Source organism: Dendroctonus ponderosae, unplaced genomic scaffold (genome assembly GCF_020466585.1).
Source record: "Dendroctonus ponderosae isolate FM_Combo_2020 unplaced genomic scaffold, Dpon_F_20191213v2 Dpon_F_20191213_1, whole genome shotgun sequence".
In the NCBI taxonomy this organism is placed as follows: domain Eukaryota; kingdom Metazoa; phylum Arthropoda; class Insecta; order Coleoptera; family Curculionidae; genus Dendroctonus; species Dendroctonus ponderosae.
In genome coordinates this window covers 2,839,891-2,860,293 of record NW_026017110.1, presented here as the reverse complement: position 1 = coordinate 2,860,293, position 20,403 = coordinate 2,839,891, and the positions used below count along the sequence as shown (strand labels likewise).

General features: G+C 36.6%; 2 protein-coding genes and 1 long non-coding RNA gene across 10 annotated transcripts; all 3 read left to right on the top strand.

Moving 5' to 3' along the window:
- The first annotated feature begins 1,408 nt into the window (after nucleotides 1–1,408).
- LOC109532777 (SWI/SNF-related matrix-associated actin-dependent regulator of chromatin subfamily E member 1) lies at nucleotides 1,409–8,510 on the top strand. Of its 8 annotated transcripts, none has more exons than XM_048662684.1 (16): nucleotides 1,409–1,660; nucleotides 1,718–1,790; nucleotides 2,402–2,446; nucleotides 2,871–2,911; nucleotides 3,020–3,094; nucleotides 3,155–3,364; nucleotides 3,424–3,508; nucleotides 3,604–3,717; nucleotides 3,771–3,913; nucleotides 3,975–4,106; nucleotides 4,595–4,759; nucleotides 4,810–5,028; nucleotides 5,087–5,255; nucleotides 6,327–6,529; nucleotides 6,589–6,723; nucleotides 7,982–8,510. In XM_048662684.1, the coding sequence occupies exons 2-16, from the start codon at nucleotides 1,727–1,729 to the stop codon at nucleotides 8,045–8,047; spliced, it is 1,866 nt and encodes a 621-aa protein (XP_048518641.1). In that variant the 5' UTR covers nucleotides 1,409–1,660; nucleotides 1,718–1,726; the 3' UTR covers nucleotides 8,048–8,510. The 8 variants fall into 8 exon arrangements, with proteins under 8 accessions (XP_048518641.1, XP_048518655.1, XP_048518634.1 ...); XM_048662677.1 differs by having other exon boundaries at nucleotides 1,411–1,660; nucleotides 3,020–3,097; XM_048662686.1 differs by having other exon boundaries at nucleotides 1,412–1,660; nucleotides 3,020–3,097; nucleotides 3,616–3,717.
- A 161-nt stretch (nucleotides 8,511–8,671) lies between these two features.
- On the top strand, nucleotides 8,672–11,332 carry LOC109532781 (cathepsin O). The gene is made up of 4 exons (XM_019897834.2): nucleotides 8,672–8,966; nucleotides 9,019–9,333; nucleotides 9,818–10,047; nucleotides 10,851–11,332. The coding sequence occupies exons 1-4, from the start codon at nucleotides 8,769–8,771 to the stop codon at nucleotides 11,146–11,148; spliced, it is 1,041 nt and encodes a 346-aa protein (XP_019753393.2). The 5' UTR covers nucleotides 8,672–8,768; the 3' UTR covers nucleotides 11,149–11,332.
- A 1,337-nt stretch (nucleotides 11,333–12,669) lies between these two features.
- On the top strand, nucleotides 12,670–14,847 carry LOC125502669. Its single transcript, XR_007280435.1, has 2 exons — nucleotides 12,670–13,971; nucleotides 14,061–14,847. It is a non-coding gene; the product is annotated as an uncharacterized LOC125502669 (long non-coding RNA).
- Nucleotides 14,848–20,403: the final 5,556 nt, after the last annotated feature.

The following is a 20,403-nucleotide window of genomic DNA, read 5'->3' as shown; positions in this document are numbered from 1 at the left end:
AAAATTCCTGGGTAGGTGGTGCTACCGTTTCAGGTAATAGTCTACCCTCCTTGGCAAAAGTGGTATTCGTGCCTAGTAATTTTATAGGGTGTTAAATTAACATCTCACTTCCTCATCTATTGCATATTATTGAGTATCATGTACTTACACGGAATTGTGGCGATATTTGATGTGTCAACATTGTCATATGCTGGTCCAGCAATATCACATATGTTGGCTATTGGTTGCACCAACCGTCTTTGCCACGATACACTTTTGCTGGCTTCGTAACAGCTTCCAACGGACTCCACTGGGTGAAGGATGTGCCTGACTCTGCCGCAAGATTTTTTACGGGGGTCACACATCCTTGAGCATATGCTACACCTTCTCGATAGAAGCTGTTTTCCTTGGAAGCTGCACCTAGTATGTAGGGTGAATAATGTATGTTGTAGCAATCTTTAAAACAGGCAAGTTAGTCTTATTTAAACATACCTGGAAGTCCTTTTGTTGGTAGACAATTTAATATTAGTCTCCCGTGTGCCTTGAAACACACATCGTGAAAATGCCTACTACAAATAAATATACTACGAAAAGACTAAAATACGTAAACTATTCACATGTATGTAGTAATATTTAAAATAAGACATAGGATAGTCTTATTTAAACATACCTGGAAGGCCTATTGTTGGCAGACAATTTCTTAATAGCATTCGGTTTTCCTTGAAACATATATCGGCAAAATGGCTAGTACAAATAAATACATAAGATGGCGGGTGCCGAAAGGCAGTGCCTTTTATCCCTCCTCGGAGGGCCTGTTGCGGTGTTGTCAACTCACGCTACAATCTTACGCGAGGTTGTTGTCACCACACACTGAATCAATGTCATCAGGGCGTTTATTTTCATGCGTTTACGAGCGCCCGACCAGGGAACTTTGTATTGCCGATTGCCTAAAATCGGTGAGAAGCAAATTCGATATTCACAAGCGATATTAATCTATTTCTGTATCACAGATTACCAAACTCTTGATTCAGTCAGTCAGTTCTCTGTTTGTGAATGATAGTAAGATTCTCACAGATGTGAATTGTCACTCGCCTGGTCTAGACTCTATCACCGATTTTAGGCAATCGGCAATACAAAAATTCCACGGGAGTGATAGTGACGTAAACGCTTGAAAATAAACGCCCTGCATCACAAAATGTTTTACCAGTTTTATGGTGATTTTTAACCATGGAAAATCGCTAGTTTTTAAATTAGGTTTCCGTTTTTCTATGCTTTAATTATTTTTTTAAATTCTCTTTAAGAAATGTATTTAATAGTGTATATTAAATTCATATTCATAATAGTTCATAAGAACTATTCAATTAGTTATATTTAAATAGATTTTCAGCTATTGATTTCACTGAATTTATCAAAATTTCATCGTTTTCTCTTGATGTATAGTTTAAGACCCTTGGTTAGAAGCAACATATTTTAGCCTAAACAATATAAAAACAAAAATACATGAAAAATAACAAAATCTCCAACATAACCTAATTTTTACTCGCTCTAAATGTCTTTTACCACTATTTATTGACAGTCGGAGACAAGATTGTCAATTTTTGTTTGGCTATTTCAGAGAATTGTATGTGGCTATTTAGCTTTTTTACCTCAAATCACAGATTACACACTATTGGATAGTGAGGTAATGGTGAGTTTAATGGTCTAAACGAATAGTCTGCAAGTCTTCCGATTATTTCAGTGGGAAAAAATGGCTCTTCCAGCCAACTACAAGCAAGTAGCTATGCAAGTGGCTAGCCCCCAATCTTCAAATCGTAAGACAAAGCTTTATTAGTAGTGAAAAGTATTATTAGTTATGGAATAATTCCGAATTTAGATCCGCTTGAGATCGCATGAGTAAAATTGAAGAATTCGTCTGAATTTAAACTGTACTTGGTGACCCTGTTCAGGGCCAATAAAAGCATGTTCTCTTGATTATATTACGTTACTTTTAAAATACCTTTACCTTTAGGCCTCACTAATAATGATTTGTACTGTATTTATTTCCGTTCGTAGAACATTTGTAACAATTAAATGATAACTGACTGCATACAGAGGACACATTATTTTGCCTTTTGTTTAATTCGCTGTCCTAAGCCCTGCATACCTATCAGTGAAATTCCCACATTAACTAGTTACATATTTTGCTTAAACAATCAGTTCAACAACAGCTTACACAATTAATAGTTCGTTTGTTATCCCTGCAGTCCTCGTTTCCTAAATATTTAGTGATTCTTTTTACTGAAATCAGTGACAAAATGGGGGTGTCCGCTGTCTGTAGTCAGTTACAAATAAATTAACATCCAAGTCGCAAAAAAGGGTACAAATTGTTACCAGTTAAGTAGACTAGTGCTGATGATATGCTTTGTTTGTGTTTGTTGTTCAGATTTGATGTCGGCTGGCGCTCCCATGACTTTCAACATATTGAAAGGTAACTGCCTTTAAGTTCTTTTTATAATTGTTTTTAATTCTTGTATAGCTTCCACTTAAATAACGTTACTTACTCGCTTTGCTCTAACTCAGTTGTTAACACGAGTACGAAATGTTCTACTTTATATCGGCCGACAGTCATTAATTATTTAGTTATTTTGGTTGATGTTTAAGTAGACTGTATCGTAGTAGTTTGTCAGTGTTTTTTTGGTCATTCACTGTTTCTAGTAGTAGTTCAAGTACCCATAACAGTTCGTGAAAGAAATGTTAATCTGTAGCACTTAATATTGCCCTGTTTAGATATGGTAAGGTAAGTTCAGTAGTTTACTGTCTATTTTGGGCATGATTAAGTGAGTGTTGGTTTCATGCTGATGATGACAATTGATACTTATTCACTAATAAATTATCCATTTTTATTTCCATAGAAAGGCTTAGGGCATCTGGCAGTTCTGCATCATCTGCAAGTGTAAGTAAATATGTTTATAGCTCATCTTTTATATTAGAAGTTAATTCTTGATCAAACTAGTACTGCTCAAATGCCAATGCAAATTTAATCAAGCCTTTATTTCTACAGAAAGAAACCAATCCCTTTACATCTACGGCTAGTGGAAACCCTGGATTTGTACCCCAAAAAGTAGGAACAGGAAAAGTAGTAAGAGTTTCCGTCGGAATTCGGCTTTCTTTGCTAATTTTGATCGAATATTTCCAGAAAACTGAGGCAAAAATACCACGAGCTCCTAAAGCCCCCGAAAAACCTCTGATGCCCTACATGAGATACAGTCGAAAAGTGTGGGATAACGTTAAGGCTCAGAATGCTGACTTGAAGTTGTGGGAGATCGGTAAAATAATCGGTTCAATGTGGCGGGATTTGCCCGATGAAGAAAAGCAGGAATTTATTGAAGAATACGAAATAGAGAAGGTGGATTTTTTAGTTGATTTATGCTCATTTTCGTCAATAACACATTTACTTGCTTGCAGGTGGAATATGAGAAGTCGCTCAAAGTTTACCACAGTTCTCCTGGTTATCAAGCGTTCATTCAGGCTAAAAACAAGTGCAAGTCTGGTAAGTCTTCGGGAGAGCAGCATCCCCCAAAAAATCTGATGAATATTTATTCAATCACAATGTTATAATTGTTAATCGTTTTGAACCATGAGTAGAAAAAATTTTAGCTGCTCAAGGATCAGATGGCGACAGCCATGAGAGAAGCACCAGTTCATCCAAGCAATCTGCAGATAGACGGATTGAAATTCAACCGGCAGAAGATGAAGATGGTAAAGTTTTTCTGGCAATCCACAGCTTTCAATTAAAAAAAGTATTGTTCTAGACCAAGACGACGGGTACTCTGTAAAACACTTGGCCTATGCTCGCTACTTAAGGAACCACCGGTTAATTAATGAAATATTCTCCGACTCAGTGGTTCCGGATGTTAGATCTGTCGTGACGACCGGTAGAATGCAAGTGCTAAAGGTTGGTACCAAATAACGTTTTATTCCACACGTTCTAAAACTGTTGAGTTTCGGATGGCCAGCGGCAAGTCCAGTCACTCACAATGCACCAAAAGAAACTGGAGGCGGAATTGCAGCAAATTGAAGAAAAGTTTGAGGCCAAAAAGAGAAAATTTGTAGAAAGCAGTGACCAGTTTCAAGAGGAGTTACAGAAGGTGAGTAGGGAAAACAAAATTTAAATATTTTAATTCATATCAGAGGTGCAGGCTTGAGCGGTCGAGCGGCAAGCTCTAGTTGTGCCTAAAATGTGCAGTTGGTCATACCAAACATAATTTTAGAATTGTCTAGTTTTTATGCAAACTACAAAATGAATGCAGCATTTGAAAACCGCTGTTGGTCTCTGACTCATATTTAGAAATCAGGATGCGCTGCACAGCCCCAGTTGCTATCGAGGTATAGAGCCTAAAAATGTGCACTTTTTATGACCAACATAATTTTAGGAATGTTGGTCATAAATTGCGAAAAATTGAAACTAATGCGGGTCTTAAAAACCACTCAGCTCACTATTGGAGCGTCATCCTAAGTGCCGCGGATAATGTCCACTGTAGCGCGATTGTAAATTGCGGTTTGATAAGATATTTTTTTGATTTTGTTAAATAAAATACTTACGTGATAATTACATTTTTTATTTGTTGTTTAATAGCACTGCAAACCTGCTGTTGACGACGATGCTTTCCTGAAGATGGTCGATCGTCAGTATGATATTTTGAAAAAAGAGAGAACCAAATCTCTGGAGGATTCCAAGAAAACTGCGACTAATGGCCCTGTGGAATCCTCAAGCTCGTACGCCCAAAACGGACAACCTGAGGTACCTGCATTTTTTTTAATGGGTAAAATGTTTCATGAGTACCATTCTAGGCGGAACCAATGGATACCACTCCTGCTCTTATTCAAAGTAACGGCGCCGGGCCAATGAAGGAGCCAGAGAAAGTGGAAGGCCCACAACATCACCCTCCACGTCCTCAGCCCGTACCTTTGTCGGCGCCTCCTACTCAACAAGCAGACCATAGTCAAGTGTCCGCGCAAGCATACAACTCAATTGGCGCTCCTCATGGCCCCCCTGCTCATATACCTCCGGTAAATTTCAGTTGGCAAAAAATCCAAAACGTGGAATGAATTTTACGTACTTTTACAGGCAAATCATTTGGCGCCTTCTGCGCCTGGACCTACGAGTGTAGCTCCTCATCCACCTCATGTTCAAGCGCCGCCTGTTCAAAGTGCGCCACCTACTCCTCACGCTACTGTTATGATGCCTCCTGCTCAGGTGCCTCCTCAGCCTTATCCACAACAATATCCACCACAAGGTGAAGTAGTACGAATTAAGCATTTTTCAACAGCAAGTAGTGAATTAATAGTGGTTTTCGATACAAGGGCAAAAAGTATCGTTTGTGTCAATCCCTCAGGAGTTCGAAAAACGGATTTTCGCCCCCGTATCTAACAATATTTTTTATTCGAATGAAATCAAATTCATTCCTGGGGTTCATTAAGTAAGTAATAAATGTATTGTCTCTATTTATCAATCAAAATACGTTTCCGTGTATTTTTCCACCATCATCAGTTTTTATGTGCAGCGTTATTGCTGCTTTAAGCCTTGGCATGCATTTTCATAAGTTGCTTAAAGCAGCAACAACGCTACACATAAACACTGATGATGGGGGGAAAATACACCGAAACGTATTTTGATTGATAAATAGAGACAATAAATGACTGACACTCAGGAATGAATTTGATTTGGAATTGAAACACAGTCAGGAAAGTATATGCAAATTCGAATGAAAGACATATCACGCATTATCAGTTATAATAAATAAGAGCCAAAAGTAAAAGACACTGATTTCATGTTTTAAATTTGATGTCATTGTCATTTTTCAAATGTCACGTTTTGACGTTTGTAATTTTTCAAAAGCGTACTTTTCGATGCACATACAAGTGAATACGTTCCTGGTGTCTCATATTTTATCCTCTGTTCTTAACTTTATAACATAAAATAATACTCTTTGTTTAAAGGCTTGAAAAAGCTGAGTAGCACTAAACAAAATAAGCCACAATGACATCTAATCAAAATAAGTGTCAAGTCTTACGTCAGTCAAAGTTAGTTCGCGAATGGACCATTAACACGACTTTGAGACTGAACTTGTAACGAAGTTATAACTTACAAATTGCAGGTAAACTTTCAATTAGGATCAATGGAAAGCATGTCGGTTACTTTTTAATGGAAATATTTGTTTTAAAGTTAATGATAGTGACACGGTCAATGTGTCACTGTCACTTACTTTTGCGCACACTGGGCGTAAAAGTAAAACAAATGAATACTGAAGAAAAGTGTCAAAGGAAAATGTCAGTTTTTAATTGATTCGAATAAAAACATTTTTTAGGTGCTGGCGTTGCTCCTCCTCAACAAGGCGTTCCTATTCCTGCTCGCCCACCGCCCCATCAAGGTTATGGATATCCTGCTGGTCAACCAAACCCAAGCTACCCGCCCCATCAGCCCCATCAGCAAAGTTATCCTCCACCCTCAGGACAATATGCGGGATACGCCCACTATCCACCACAGAACTACCCGCAGTATCCTCCCCAGGTAGGATTTGTTTTAGTTTTAATCAGAGATGAAATTGCTAACAAACGGGGTTGAATTAGGGTCGCCAACACCCATACCCGCCTCCACATGGCGGTGACAGTGGAGGATCTGATGGAGGAGCTTCGCCACCAACGCAGGGCAACTATCCTGTTGACGCCCCTCAGCCTGCAGTTGAGGTTGAGGACCAAGGTAAGGTTGGTAAACAGGTTTTTACTAATAAGTGGCGTATTTGTCGGTAGAAATGATTGTGATTGATAAAAAACATCGTTCCCACAATGCGTGTCCTGATATTGAGCAAAACCCTCAAGTAGGTGTAAGCAATTTTTATTGGTCACAATATCAGTGTCAGTAGTTTGGGGTTCTTTACACTTTACTTAGAATATTTCAATTCATTTTGCATGCAACTAGTCATTTATTACTAAGGCATGATGTTCAATACCATCAACTCCAAGCATTGTCCTTGCGATTTTACATAACTTTGTTTAACGTCCCGTTCCTTTTCAGTTACGTACATTTTTTCATTGGCTCATCTGCAATGCCCCCTTAGTGTTCGCCATTTACCGTAATTTTTTACAATTGAAAATTCTTAGCTTATAAATGAAATTGGTTTGTGTTTTAGAACAATTCAAATTAAGTGCAAAAACTCAACTACTATCCAAGAAATAAAAAAAATTTAAATAAATTTTTAAACCAGATAGCCCTTGGGTTGTTTTGTCCAACATTTTAATATTTTTCACAAAAATGAATGTTTAGCAAACAACAACTAAATTTACTCGTAATCTGGCAACAAATTCATGTCATTATTATCTTGTTCTTCGAGATTTTCAACTTGCGAACCTTCAGCTTGCTTGTCAGCTGTCAGCAGATTGCTGGTCGGTTGTTTTTTCTATTCTCATCTAATCAAAATTCCAATAGTTTTTAAACCTGCTAATATTTTATTTACCCGATCCAGAAGACATAATGATTGAAATTAATAATATAATTAAGCACTTAATCTCGTGATTAAATTTTGTAATATTCTAACGAAAATACATTCAGTTCAACAAAACAATCCAAGTCAGCCACTCAGGCATTTTTGGCTCCAAACGTCTGGCGAGATTCATTTATATTAAATTTTACCTGGGCGATTTTACTACCAAATAGAAGCAAATATGGAGAACACGAGTTAACACTTTAAAGGCGGTTTTGCTTCTAATACCTTCAATTTTCATTGACTACATTAAAACAAAAACCCCGACAAAAGTGAAAATTTGCGACTTACTTCTTGTGTTTCAAATAATTCTGCTTACATTTATACACGTTTTGAAATGATTAAAGTGTCAATTCCAATCTTTCCCGAACAAAGACCTGTTTTATTTATTTTTAATGTGAGGTGGGTGCCAATGGGTAGGGGGAAACGCCCATAATAAATTGATATTTAATAGTATTATTGTTGGTTTATTCATTTTTTAGGGAAGAAAAAGGAAGCAATCGGGACCGACAAAGAAACCGAAGAAAAGTAACCCTAAATCAGAGTAGAGGTAAAATAGGATGAAGACGAAACATTCAAAATAGATAACATTCGTTGCTTCGTATACATTAAGGCTGGTCTGGACGATGTATCTACAAAACTTTATGGACTTCAAGAAAAAAGTTACGCTTCATACAAATTTCTTCACGCTAAAATGCAACCTTTTATGAATAAAACAGAGTAAATCCATATCAATTAAATTTGTGTGAGCAGAGTATTGGAATTGGATCTGAACCCACAGCTCTATTATTGTTAAAACGCTTGAGCTCTGATAATTTACAAAAAAAACAATGTGTTGGCGATATAAAATTGGTTCGTTTGAGCTAGGCGAACTTGGACTTGATCCAGTTCAATAGTATTAAATCTTGTTTCCTAAGTGAATGGTGATTTTATTTCACCATTTACCACTTAGGATCTTCAATAGCTGCGCTTTTATTCTCAAATCAGCCATTAAATTATTTGATTGACGAACTGGCGACTTTCATTTACACTCATATGAATAAATGAGTCCTTAATCAAACATCCGCTTATCCTTTCCAATTATTTTCAATTGTCCTTAAGGCTGGAACCTGATAGATCAGGTAACAGATACATTTTAAATAAAGTTCGGCAACAGTGTCTATATATATAAAGAACCCTCAACTTGTCTGTATGTACTTATATAGATAACGTTGGGTATTAAGTTTTGATTTTTTTCGTTTATTAAAGCAAAAGGTTCAATTGGGACAAATGCCGTCCCCATTAAGAAATTTTACATACAAAACTTACATAGAGTTGGGTTTCTACATTGCCCTATTATTTTTTGTAGTCCCCTGTAAAATAAAACTGGATTCCGAGATTAGGGAACAATTCCATGAATACTTGAGCGACTTCAATAAATCCTATCCGCAGGAAGCCGAGTTTCAGTTCAGATTTGCTGCGTTCAAGGTAAGTCCGCACTAATAAACCACACTAACACAGTTTCACCAATCGTTTGTAGAAATCCTTAGCAAACATCGAACAGCTAAATGCCAACAAAACTAAGTCATCAGCCCAGTATGGCTTGACCAAGTTCTCTGATTTCACAGCAGAAGAATTCCTAGATTTGCAAAATAACAGGGCGGGAGTTAGAAGGGATTTGAGGGGCGCAGCCCAAAGCCGTTTGAAAAAAGTGGCCTTAAGAAGCGCTTATGAGAAGGAGCTCCCTCAGATTGTTGATTGGAGAAACAAAAATGTAGTGTCCAAAGTGAAAAATCAAAAAAATTGTGGAGCTTGTTGGGCATTTGCGGTTTCTGAAACTATTGAATCCATGCAGGTATTTAGACGCAAATATCCATCGTATTCGAATAAATTTACTTGTTATCATTTCTGAAGATAAATTTATTTAAACATTGCTTACATTCCTTATCTGGCGATAAGAAGGAATACTCAATTAAACAAGCTATTATTTATTAAACGAACGCGAGATCATTGTTGTTTTGGAGGTTTGTAATCGATTTTAATTTAAAATACTGAACAGAAACAATTCATTTGCAGATTTAAGCGCTCTTTTTCGACCAGACTGCCAAACTAACTCGACCACATTTTCTTCATCTTATTTATGTCTACTAGTTTTTCTCCAAGCAACCGATTTTAATCCAGACATAAGTGTATGTTCCTAACAGTTGTAAATTTTCACTTTAAATCCGTCTGCCATCGTATCAACTTAATTTCATTTTCGGTTTCGACAAGCCTCGTCCTTATATGTGGCATCTTAAGCAAAACTTGATTCAATGCACCACATTGTTTGTTGATTACAGGCGATTAAGACGCAGCAATTAACGGATCTGAGCATTCAACAATTGATTGATTGTTCATCGTACAATAATGGGTGTAAAGGAGGCGATACTTGCGCCTTGTTGCGCTGGATTAAAGTCAATAATATTGCAATCATGAATGAGACTGATTATCCGCTCGTACTTGAGGACCAAAAATGCCAGAAGACTGATATGAGTGAAGGAGTCAAGGTTGGGACCTATCAATGTAATAGGTGAGTCTTTCAAGGATAGTTTCTGTTCTTGTACTCTGTGAAGCACTGAAACGTTGCAATCAAGTGATCGGTTGCTAGCAATTCCATACATTTGAAGAGTTATTATTTTTGCTTAAGTTCAATATGTCGCCTAAACTGCCATAGTGATTCAAAATAGTTTTTTTCGTTGCGGCGCAATTTTGAAGATCTCCCTTGATTCTTCGGTGTTATCTTCAAAGCGTTTTTTGACAATGTTTACTCTTTTCAGGAAAGAGCTCGAGTTTCTCCTGACTTTTTCCTAATCTGCAGGTGGATAGTTCTTTAATGCATCGTCAGTTTATTGATTTTGTGTTTTTTCTTCGCTTTATTTACTAGTTCCCTTTCCGCATTTACTTCTTCAAGTCTACCCTCAACATTAGCAAAATCGTGCCTTCATATAATATTTTTCTCTGACACTGGAGCTTCCTTGGGGATTTTCATGTCCACTGCCAGTCTTTTGCAATTGCCGCCAGCATTATTTGTCTATCGCGAGAATAATTAACTTTTATTTGCCTTCATTATGAAGCTTTTTTGCTGCCGAATTGTTTTGGGAGAATGTCTCCATTAATTACTTCCTTACACTCGGCCGCTAATTTTGCCTAAGCAATTTCAATGCTGATTTAGTAGGCAACGAGCATTTCTGTCTGATCACTAATTAAGTATGTAAAAAAATTTCTACTGATAGAAATGTTCCTAAATCTTCTTACAAGTAACCTGTAGGTATATACCGAGGAGTCACTTTTATGAGAATCCCTCCATATGCACCGTATATTCTTCTATTTTAGTTTCGTCGGTAGAGAAGACATTATCCTGAAACTACTGGCGATTAATGGTCCAGTCGCGGTAGCCATTAGTGGCGAAACTTGGCAAAACTACGTCGGAGGTGTGATCCAGTTCCATTGCGAAGGCGATTTGAGCCATGCCGTCCAAATTGTTGGGTATAATTTAACAGCCAAAGTGCCCTTCTATATTGTAAGAAATTCTTGGGGGGAAGATTTCGGCGATAATGGTTATTTGTACGTGGCCATTGGAGGTAATGTATGCGGATTAGCCTACGAAGTAGCAGCTGTGACTGTGCTTTAGAGTCCGGCAGTAAAGGTAAACATGAATTTTGCTTTATGTGGGGTTTAAGACTGGGCCAAGGAACCATTTGGGAATCGTATTTTCACATTAAACGTGAAAAATTACTTAAACTAAGTGATGATCTCGACTATGGATAAGAGCCTAGATATGTAAATATTAACGAATTATTACAAGCTTAAACAGTTTTTGTTGTTTTTGTGGTTCTATCTGCATTTCCGTCTTCAAAACTTTTTACAAATTCTCTTGAGCGCTTTTTCTAATTGAAGCCTGTTTTGTTGAAAATTAAAGTGTCGAAATTCACAAGTTCACATTTATAGTCAAATTTGAAGAAAACAGCGACTTTTTAGGGAGCTTATTAATGTCTTGCAAACTTCAAAAGATGAGAAACTGTTTCGAATTTTGCTTGGAATTTACCGAGAAACTTACCGAAAACTGAAACAACCGATTTTAGCCGTTTTGTGCAAGTGAGGAATTCGCGAGTGTTTTGGGAACATAAACCACCAGAACTTTTTATTTGGCAGCTCGAATCAACTGAACTTTTTTCAGTTGATGCACTAATCAATCCGATGTGAAAATGTTTGGGCTCTTTGTAAAACCCTTGTAGAACTCATAGTTTTTACGCATAAAAAGCATTTTTGTTCTCTTGCCGACAGGCAAATTTAGACATTTATTAACTTTTTACATTAACAAAACTTAAATTTTAAGTTTTTGCAGTTGTCTGAAATTGTTAAATAGCAAGAAAAAGGAAATAACTTGTTTTACGCAAAAGGTATGAATGCTGTAAGATTTTTCAAAGGCGGAAAATGTCCAGTAAAGATCTGTGCATTAACTGAAAAAAAGTGTTAGTTCCAGCCACGAAATGAAAAGTTGTGGTAGTTTTTGCACCAAGACACTCAAGAATTCACCACTTGCCCAACGCGGATCAACTCCTTTGCTTCATCAGTTCCAAACAAAATTCTCCCCATATTAAAAAAACGGTTTTTCTATTGACCATCAATAGCAGTGAAGCCAGATATTTTTTCGGAATAAAACTTAGGTCAGAACCATAAATTAACTCAGTCAGTCGTATTGTTTTAAGCGAAAGAAGTCGCAGTGTGTTTTGAAATTTGATCATGTTTTTATTGCTTCAGTTTAGTCTTGTAGAATTCATAGTTTTTGCGCAAAAAAGGCATTTCTGTTCTCTTGCCAACAGGCAAATTTAGGCATTTATTAACTTTTTACAATAATAAAACTTAAATTAAGTTTTTGCAGTTAATGTCTGAAATTGTTAAATAGCGAGAAAAAGGAAATATTTTTTTTGCGCAAAATGTACGAATGCTATAAGATTTTTCAGAGGCCGAAAATGTCCAAAAAATATTAGTGCATTAACGGAAAAAAAGTGTTGGTTCCAGCCACGAAATGAAAAGTTGTGGTAGTTTTTCTACCAAGACACTCAAGAACTCACCACTTGCCCAAAGCGGATGAACTCGGTTGCTTCATCAGTTCCAAACAAAATTCTCCCCATATTTAAAAACAGTTTTTTTCTGTTGACCATCAATAGCAGAGGGACTAGACGTTTTTTCTGAATAAAACTTAGGTCAGAACGTCTTCTTTTCAGCAAATCGCGCAGTGCCTTTTGAAATTCAAATTTGATCATGTGCTCACGGAGCACCATAAATATTCTTCGTCACCGATATCATTACAAATATAGTTTTCTGGCACATTATATTTTTTTACGGCGAATACTCTTCCATAAACGTGCATATTCCGATCCATTAGCGTTCACTTTTATGATTTATTTTTGAGACCCCTATACAGGCATGCAGCCGGCATATTCGTGTCACATGTTTTCCAGAGCCCCAGTGCCACTGTTATTCCATTGAAATTGAAAGAAGGCCCGCATTATGCACCACATGTAAAGAAAGATAAGAAGGCTTTCCGCCACTTGAGCATCAACGAAACTCGATATCCGCCACAACGTGTCTGCCCTGCTCGTTTTGTTTTAAGTTGGCCGTTGGAGGTTGTTTAAACTCTTCGCCACTTAATTGGGTTAAATGATTGAGGGAGATTGGTTCCATTTATTCCATATCCTGTAGGCGGGTTGTTTTATTAACGGTGGGATATTTGGCTCGTCTCAGTCAATATCTTTTCCCGAAAAGTTTAACCAATTTATTGCTTTTAACGCACAGCGTTCATAACAAGATATATTGGAATAACACAGAGAAGCCACCTTGTTGAAGTGGTTGAACTAAACAACTAACTTTCCAATTAACTAGTGAGTTTGTAAAGTTGTAATTGACACGAATGACAAACTCAATTTCCGGAAATAATTAAAGTTGCCCCTCATTTCACCGTTAAGCTCTAATATTCAACGTGCCCCAACTGAACTCTACCCACTCTACATAGTGGAGATGTTGTATCCTGGAGGCGCTTTGCCCCAGTTTCCATTCTAGACGACTAATAGAAGCTACGCAAAAAGTGTGTTCTAGTCAAAAAAAGCGACGCCCAAAGGAGTTCAAGCAAAATGAAATGCTTTATTAAATACACCACTGCAATAATACACGCTTTTAACAAACTGATATGACTTATCAAACATCATACTTAAAATATTTGGACTTATTCAAATTCCTTAAATAATAATAAATAGGTATAAAATATATTAACGAACAGAGTTTAGAGAAAAGGGCCGATATCCATTAAACAGGTCGACGCTTGAAGGAGCCTTTGTTGAAACTCGTTTTTCAGGTAGGCTCAATCGAAGACATGATTTTGCTTGTTGCTAGACGGGTTTTCAAGATATAAATCCTTTTCTCAAAAACGATCGCCCTTTGCTTGTGTCCCCAGGTAGGTACTGCATACCAATAAAAACGGTGGACAGACAGTTTATCTGCGCTAGCGAGAAAGCCCTTATGGAATGTATTAGTGTTTTATAGGAATATACTGGGCGTTCTCACTCAAACTGTCCCAGTTCCAAGCAAATGGCGCGGTCGTACAGTTCCAAATTGACCTGAACTACTGACTAGGCACACTTATGTTTATATCATAACAAGAAACTTGTCTATAGTATGAAAAAATATAAACTTCCAATCAATCAAATAAAAACAAATCATTGGTAAAAAATCGCCCCGACTTCTCACAGAGCCGGACTACGTACAACTGTGTTTTTTTTTTCAATTTTTAAAAATACTTTATATCGATACAACATATAAATTATCAAGATACTTTAACAGGACCAACAGTGTTACATGGAATGCGGATAATGTGCTTCAATCGTCAAGTGACACCCGTTTTTTTAACATTATTATATTACAAAATAAACTTTTCCAACATAGACACGTGAATCTGTATATGGGCTATAACGAGCAGTTGAATGGCAAAAAAATTGATTGTCTTTGATGAATTTTCGAATATCAAGCAGCGAGATCAGTATGATTTGCCCAAACATTTTTTCTCCCTGTTTTGTTTCGTCTGGAATTTGTTCAAAACGTAAAAATTACGCAATTTTTATTGCATTCTTCCCTAAAAGCGTTTCGAGCGGTTATTTCCTTATCTGGGGTAAAATTTGATTTGAAATAACACATAACAATAACTGTACACATTTTAAAAGTTAATTGGGAATTGTTTTGCGAGCTTTTAAAGTATTTGCATGATATTCAATTAGAACTCGCCCTCAGCTGTACCTACAGCTATTTTATTACATTTATTAAAGCATTGATAGAACGAAATCTATTTTTGATTAATTCGCATTTTAACTGGAAAACCGTCGCTTTAAAGCTGAAATAAAGTTTGCCAGATTGCCGGATTCTGTTTCTTGTCCTGGTCAGGAAAATCAGGTGTTTCAGTTGCTTAAACGAGATATTTTCCGTAATTTCATGGCAAATACTTTACGCCCCCAGTTTAGTGTTGACTGTTTATAAATATATTCTTGTGTTGATTTAGAGCTGTTTGTTCATTTATTCGATGCTTTTTATACTTCGATTTTTGAATGTTTTCAGCGTTTGCTAGAATTTCAAACAATTGTTTTCAAATGTGTACAGGGCGGGTTTGGAACCGCAAATGAACCATGTTAATAAGCCCAACTTTTTTTATTAATCTGATATTTGGGACGGTTTCGTGATTTGCAACAAATGCCAGAAAACAATGGAAAATTCAATTTGAATCCAAACTTTTCTCTTACGGATCACTCAGAGAATCACCCGAAGTTTGGCTATTCATATCACCCCCTGTTTTCTTCAGTTTAATGATTTCCTTCCAAAATATCAAATACAATTTAAAAAATATTTATGTTTTGAAAATTGTTGATGATATAGATATTGGAAATGATGCTGGAAGCATTTTTTGAACAATTAAATTCCCAATGTTGAATGAAAATGCTCGCAGCAAATGATTTACGATTTAGTGAAGAACGAATAAAAAATGTATCCAGTTAATTGCTGAATTTCCATTTGAATGTAGCTGCAAATTTTCATGTTTGTTTCTGTTAATTCGCATCCGTAAATAACGCCGGACCCTTCCTATACAGATTCACTCGACTAAAAACGAAAACATCATTAGTGGAGACCACACAATACTAATAACCCGTAAAACCTTTTTCTGGGTAAAAACGCCCGAGGGAGTTGAGATTTAGCAAACTTAGTGTTTTCTTAAAATATTAACTCGCCGAAAAGCTATTACAAGCCCAATGAAGTTTTTTACGCTCAAACGGATTTCAGGAGGAAAGGCGTCGCAAAACTCTTGTGGGTCAACATTTTAAGTGAAAAGTTCGTCTTTTCAACACTTTCGGTTTTCCCAAGTATTTGCATGGTGGTTTCACATGGATCGCAGTTACTTCGTTTACACACACTTTATAACAGTTTTTTTTTTGGATTTTAACAACTTTGAAAATAGTTTTGGATTATTCAAGTGCCAACAAGTGGAATTTTTAACATGATTTTATTGTCCACTGCCGGTTATAGTTTGGGTTTGATTCCACTGGGTATTTATTTCAACGAGTTGAATATAGATACCGAGCAACACGGAAACTATTTTATGAGCGTGTGCATTTTTTTTAAGGAAAAAGCGCATGCAAATAGGCCAAGCAGTCACAACGTCACAACTGGCCACTCCTACATAGGCCACTACAAAACAGTTTTTAAAATTTCATTGATTCAATTACGTATGTAACAAACGTTTAGCACAAAAATATATTACAATATATTGCCTTTATTTTTTGCTAGTAAAGTAGATAAAACAACGCATCAGTCTTAATAGTTTTAAGAAGAATTTCAGCTGGCTACTCAGCGTGTTAGTGAAGGGGGCAAACAGCATTACAAAACTACATTCTCTGGATTTTTTGGCATCACTATAATTGCTAATCAAGCAGAAAGCACCGCTATATCTCAAGACACGAACAGTAACAAACACCAACACACATATACAATTTTTTTCGTTTTGAACAAAGTTTCCTCCCCATTTGTGTGAACCACGCGAGGTTCCAAATGTGGACTGTGGGTGTTCTTCACTTCCAATACTAAACGATCAGTTGCTGACAAAAGCTTGATATGGGTGCTTAGCGTTAAGAAGTGCCAACCCTTCTGAGCACGTTACCATTAAAGGAGTTTTCATTCGATTAATAAGGGGACCTACAAAGCTAGTTGAATCAGTAGAACTATTTGGTCCCAAGTATGAGAATAGAGATGCTCTAGGATGGAGTCTGCTCAGAAATGTGCTCAGAAATGTGACACGGTAGGGACAGGGCAGGCAATACGGCAAAATACACAACCAGTGGCATTTGCAGGTGCAGTTGTCCAAGTTGGCGCAGTCGGTAGCACCTGCAAAGGCCATCGCAAAGCAATAACACTAAAAGAAGCACATTATCAGGGGCCATATGAGAAAATGGCTTGGATATGTGTGTGAATCTGTTCAACACAGGGTAAATTCTAGGACACGTAACACGCAAAACTATTGCTATCAAATGCGTGATGTCTATGGCAGGAACATTAACGGACAAAGCAGCTATATGCTATCAAAATGGCGTGTATACAAAGGTCTGCTGCACTGATTCCGGCCTGAATAACCGTAACCTCAAGCCAAATTCGAACTCGTTGCACAACTTCGTTAGAAACGGCACCAAACCGCAAATCAGCCAGAACCAGCGGACCCGCTTAAATTTCTAGACGAAAATTGCAAGTTTACTTTGTGCTTTCCTAATGGGGCGTTTAATAATTCTCCGCGAATAAAGGAGCGAAGCCCCGCCAGCCTCCATGGAGGACAAATTAATATTCCTGAAGGAAATACAGCGCTAAATTCGTTAGTCGATCGTCCAAAAATGAGCTCGCCTTAACTACAACATGGACTTTATGTTTGCTTTATATTGCCGGTTTGTTAACGAATGTGTCTTAGACGAATGTCTCTAGCGAATAAATTCGCTGCCTTAACATTTCCTTTATATTTGTATCTCAAACTATTTTTTTTTCATTTATTTGACTTGACAGTGACCATCATCAATGGTTTTCCACTCGTTAGATACTCAAATTCAACCCATCAGCATTGTATTTTACCAGGGGGTTTTAAACAGAAAATTTCGTGCATCAGAGGCAGTATTAGTTCCAAACCATTCCATTTTTTGCAATATTTGCAAGTTTTTATTTTGATTTTTGAAGAGCTTATTAACAGCTTGTCTTCCACATTTAGTGTGCTAATCATATAAAGACGGGCCTGCAAATGTTTGGTTTTCGATATACTGGGTGGTTAAACTAAACGATGCAATAATTGTTTTTCGATTGCTCGTATCAGAAAAAGCTAAACTTTAGATGTTGGAATTGAGTAGTTTGTGTCAATATTGTGATATGAAAAGATATTTAGACTATTGTCATTAGTAATTATTTAAACAAATTAACGCCTTATGTGTTGGTTTTAAACAGTTTTCGTAATTTTGGGGAAAATATTGGTGATCTTTGTTACACTTTTTTCTGTGTGCCAAATGGACGTTCAAATTTTGCTTTTATCACCTACACGAAGAAGAAACCAGGAAAATTCACGGGACCAAACAGCTGTATTTTTAGTTGATTTATATAGAAAATTGTCGAGTTTTAATTAAAGTCAGTTGCGTACTTACATCATTTAATTGATAATTTAACTAAGGCTTTTTCCATTTTGCTACTTTTCTGAAAAATGTCCATGAAAAGGTATTTAGACTTTAGTCAATACCTATTATTTTAAAAAAATGTGTGTTTTTTTAATTTTAACTAACTTTAAAAACTTGTGTTAGTTTCAAACAGTTTTTGAAATTTTTGGGAAGAAAGTTGTGATCTTTGTTAGAATTTTTTTCTGTATGACAATGGACGTTTCAATTTTGCTGTTATCACCAGAACGAAGCAAGAAACGAGGAAAATTCACGAGACAAAACAGCTGTATTTTTACTTGATTTATTTAGAAAAGTTTCGAGTTTCAATTAAAGTCAGTGGCGAACGTCATTTATATAGTTTAACATCGCTGCTTTTTTCAAAAATATTCATCAAAAGTCATGTAAGTTTTCCTAACTGTATTTCTAATTTTAACACAAACAATGTTCCTGGGTTTCAGTCACTTATTTAGAATATCACAATTTAGTCATTAAAACGTTTCGGTGTCTTTCCACCATCATCAGTTTGTTCGTGTGGCAGTGCGTAGCAACTACTGCCTACACGAACAAACTGATGATGGTGGAAAAACACCGAAACGTTTTAATGACTAAATTGTGATATTCTAAATAAGTGGCTGAAACCCAGGAACATTGTTTATATTCATCAAAAGGTGTTTGGATCATTTTGAATAGCTATAAAAAAATATTAACGCAGATATTGGACGCGATACACAGACTAATATTAGCACATTTAAAAAATATTAAATCACCTGAAAAATAGCTGCCATAGCCTGTATAAGAAAATATGAATATCGCTATAAAATTACCAATTTGCAGGCTCTGGGAGGTGAAAAAAGACATCTTGCTTTTGGTCTGGAATCACAAGGTATCTTGTATTCATTTAGCTCTAACTTATTGGCCACCTTGTATACTGAGGTTATGAATGACTTTTTTTGATCCTCTATGAATGCTGATTAAAAAATGTACCTTGAGCACATTATTACTTTTTCCAAACACATGGTGGATAATGGAAACTGGGCCATGATTTTTGGACCTTTGGATGACTGGATTCGGCATAAAAGTGAAACGAAAAGTTAAAATTGGACTATTTGCACCTTTTAGATGATTTTAACCGCATATTTGGAAGTTAAGCGCTGTTGCCAAACATTTTCCGATGAGTTTCGATGTGAAAACTCGTTAATTTCCTCAATTAAATTGGGCTTCAAGTTCGCCAATAGTAAAAGACACATTCGTTACACGCAATTTCCACACATTTTCAGGTTTTTCTGTTGAATTCTACACAGCATTTCCTTTTAGTTCACCAAAAACTAGCTTCAACTTGTAATTTTCGTTGTTAGAATGTGCGATTTCACAACAATGAAACATTTAATAATTATATTCGTATATCAGTCCTAACGAATATCTAAAAACTACCATTCAATAAAGAGGAAGAGAGCGCATGCCTCTAACTGTACATCTATCAAAAAAAGCCCCGAGACCCTCGAGTTCTGTGCACTTGTGCGGAATTATCTCACTATGTCATAAGTACGTCGAAATTCGGTTTTTGGAATGTTCCAATTCTAGTCAGAGCTGAATGGGAGTTTTCTTTCAATGTACATTAGCTTAATAATTGCCACAAGGGAATTTTGGGTCCAAACAACAATCCCCAGCTCTGGGCCAGCCCAAGTATTATTTACCGAATCTAATTTATTGCTAAAATATATATCGTTTATCACCCATGTGTTAATTGAAATGCGTTTCACTACCTGGTCATAGTATACTATCATTAAGATTTTGCCACTAGTGCATAAAACGCCGGTTTACCGCACTGGCACGCATCGGCACTTTACCACTACGATTAAGACCTGAATAAAAACAACGATTTTGGCACTTGCACTTACATGGGGAAGGGCGTACGCTTCACACCCCCCGATGATTATATTAAATTCGTATTGCTATCGTATTAACAGTTCATAAGCCACGCGAATAATTATTATTGAAAATTGCCTTTAACAGTCGGGTTCAAGAATTTAGCGCAAATTGGTAACGAATGCTGGGGAACCAAACCAGCCAATCGGGCTTAGTTTGTAAAGTTTTGAAATGGCCAAAACAGCAAAGACAACGAAAATGTTTCAAGTCACAAAATTGTTCACATCACCTGATATTATCAAAGA

Bases quoted from the DNA above. Each gene is read 5' to 3' on its own strand.
- LOC109532777 (XM_048662677.1), top strand. From the start codon at position 1,727: ATGGCTCTTCCAGCCAACTACAAGCAAGTAGCTATGCAAGTGGCTAGC. The intron at 4,107-4,594 runs GTGAGTAGGGAA...GTTGTTTAATAG, and splicing joins TTCAAGAGGAGTTACAGAAG to CACTGCAAACCTGCTGTTGA. The intron at 5,029-5,086 runs GTAAATTTCAGT...GTACTTTTACAG, and splicing joins CCCCTGCTCATATACCTCCG to GCAAATCATTTGGCGCCTTC.
- LOC109532781 (XM_019897834.2), top strand. From the start codon at position 8,769: ATGCCGTCCCCATTAAGAAATTTTACATACAAAACTTACATAGAGTTG. The intron at 8,967-9,018 runs GTAAGTCCGCAC...AATCGTTTGTAG, and splicing joins TCAGATTTGCTGCGTTCAAG to AAATCCTTAGCAAACATCGA. The intron at 9,334-9,817 runs GTATTTAGACGC...TGTTGATTACAG, and splicing joins AAACTATTGAATCCATGCAG to GCGATTAAGACGCAGCAATT.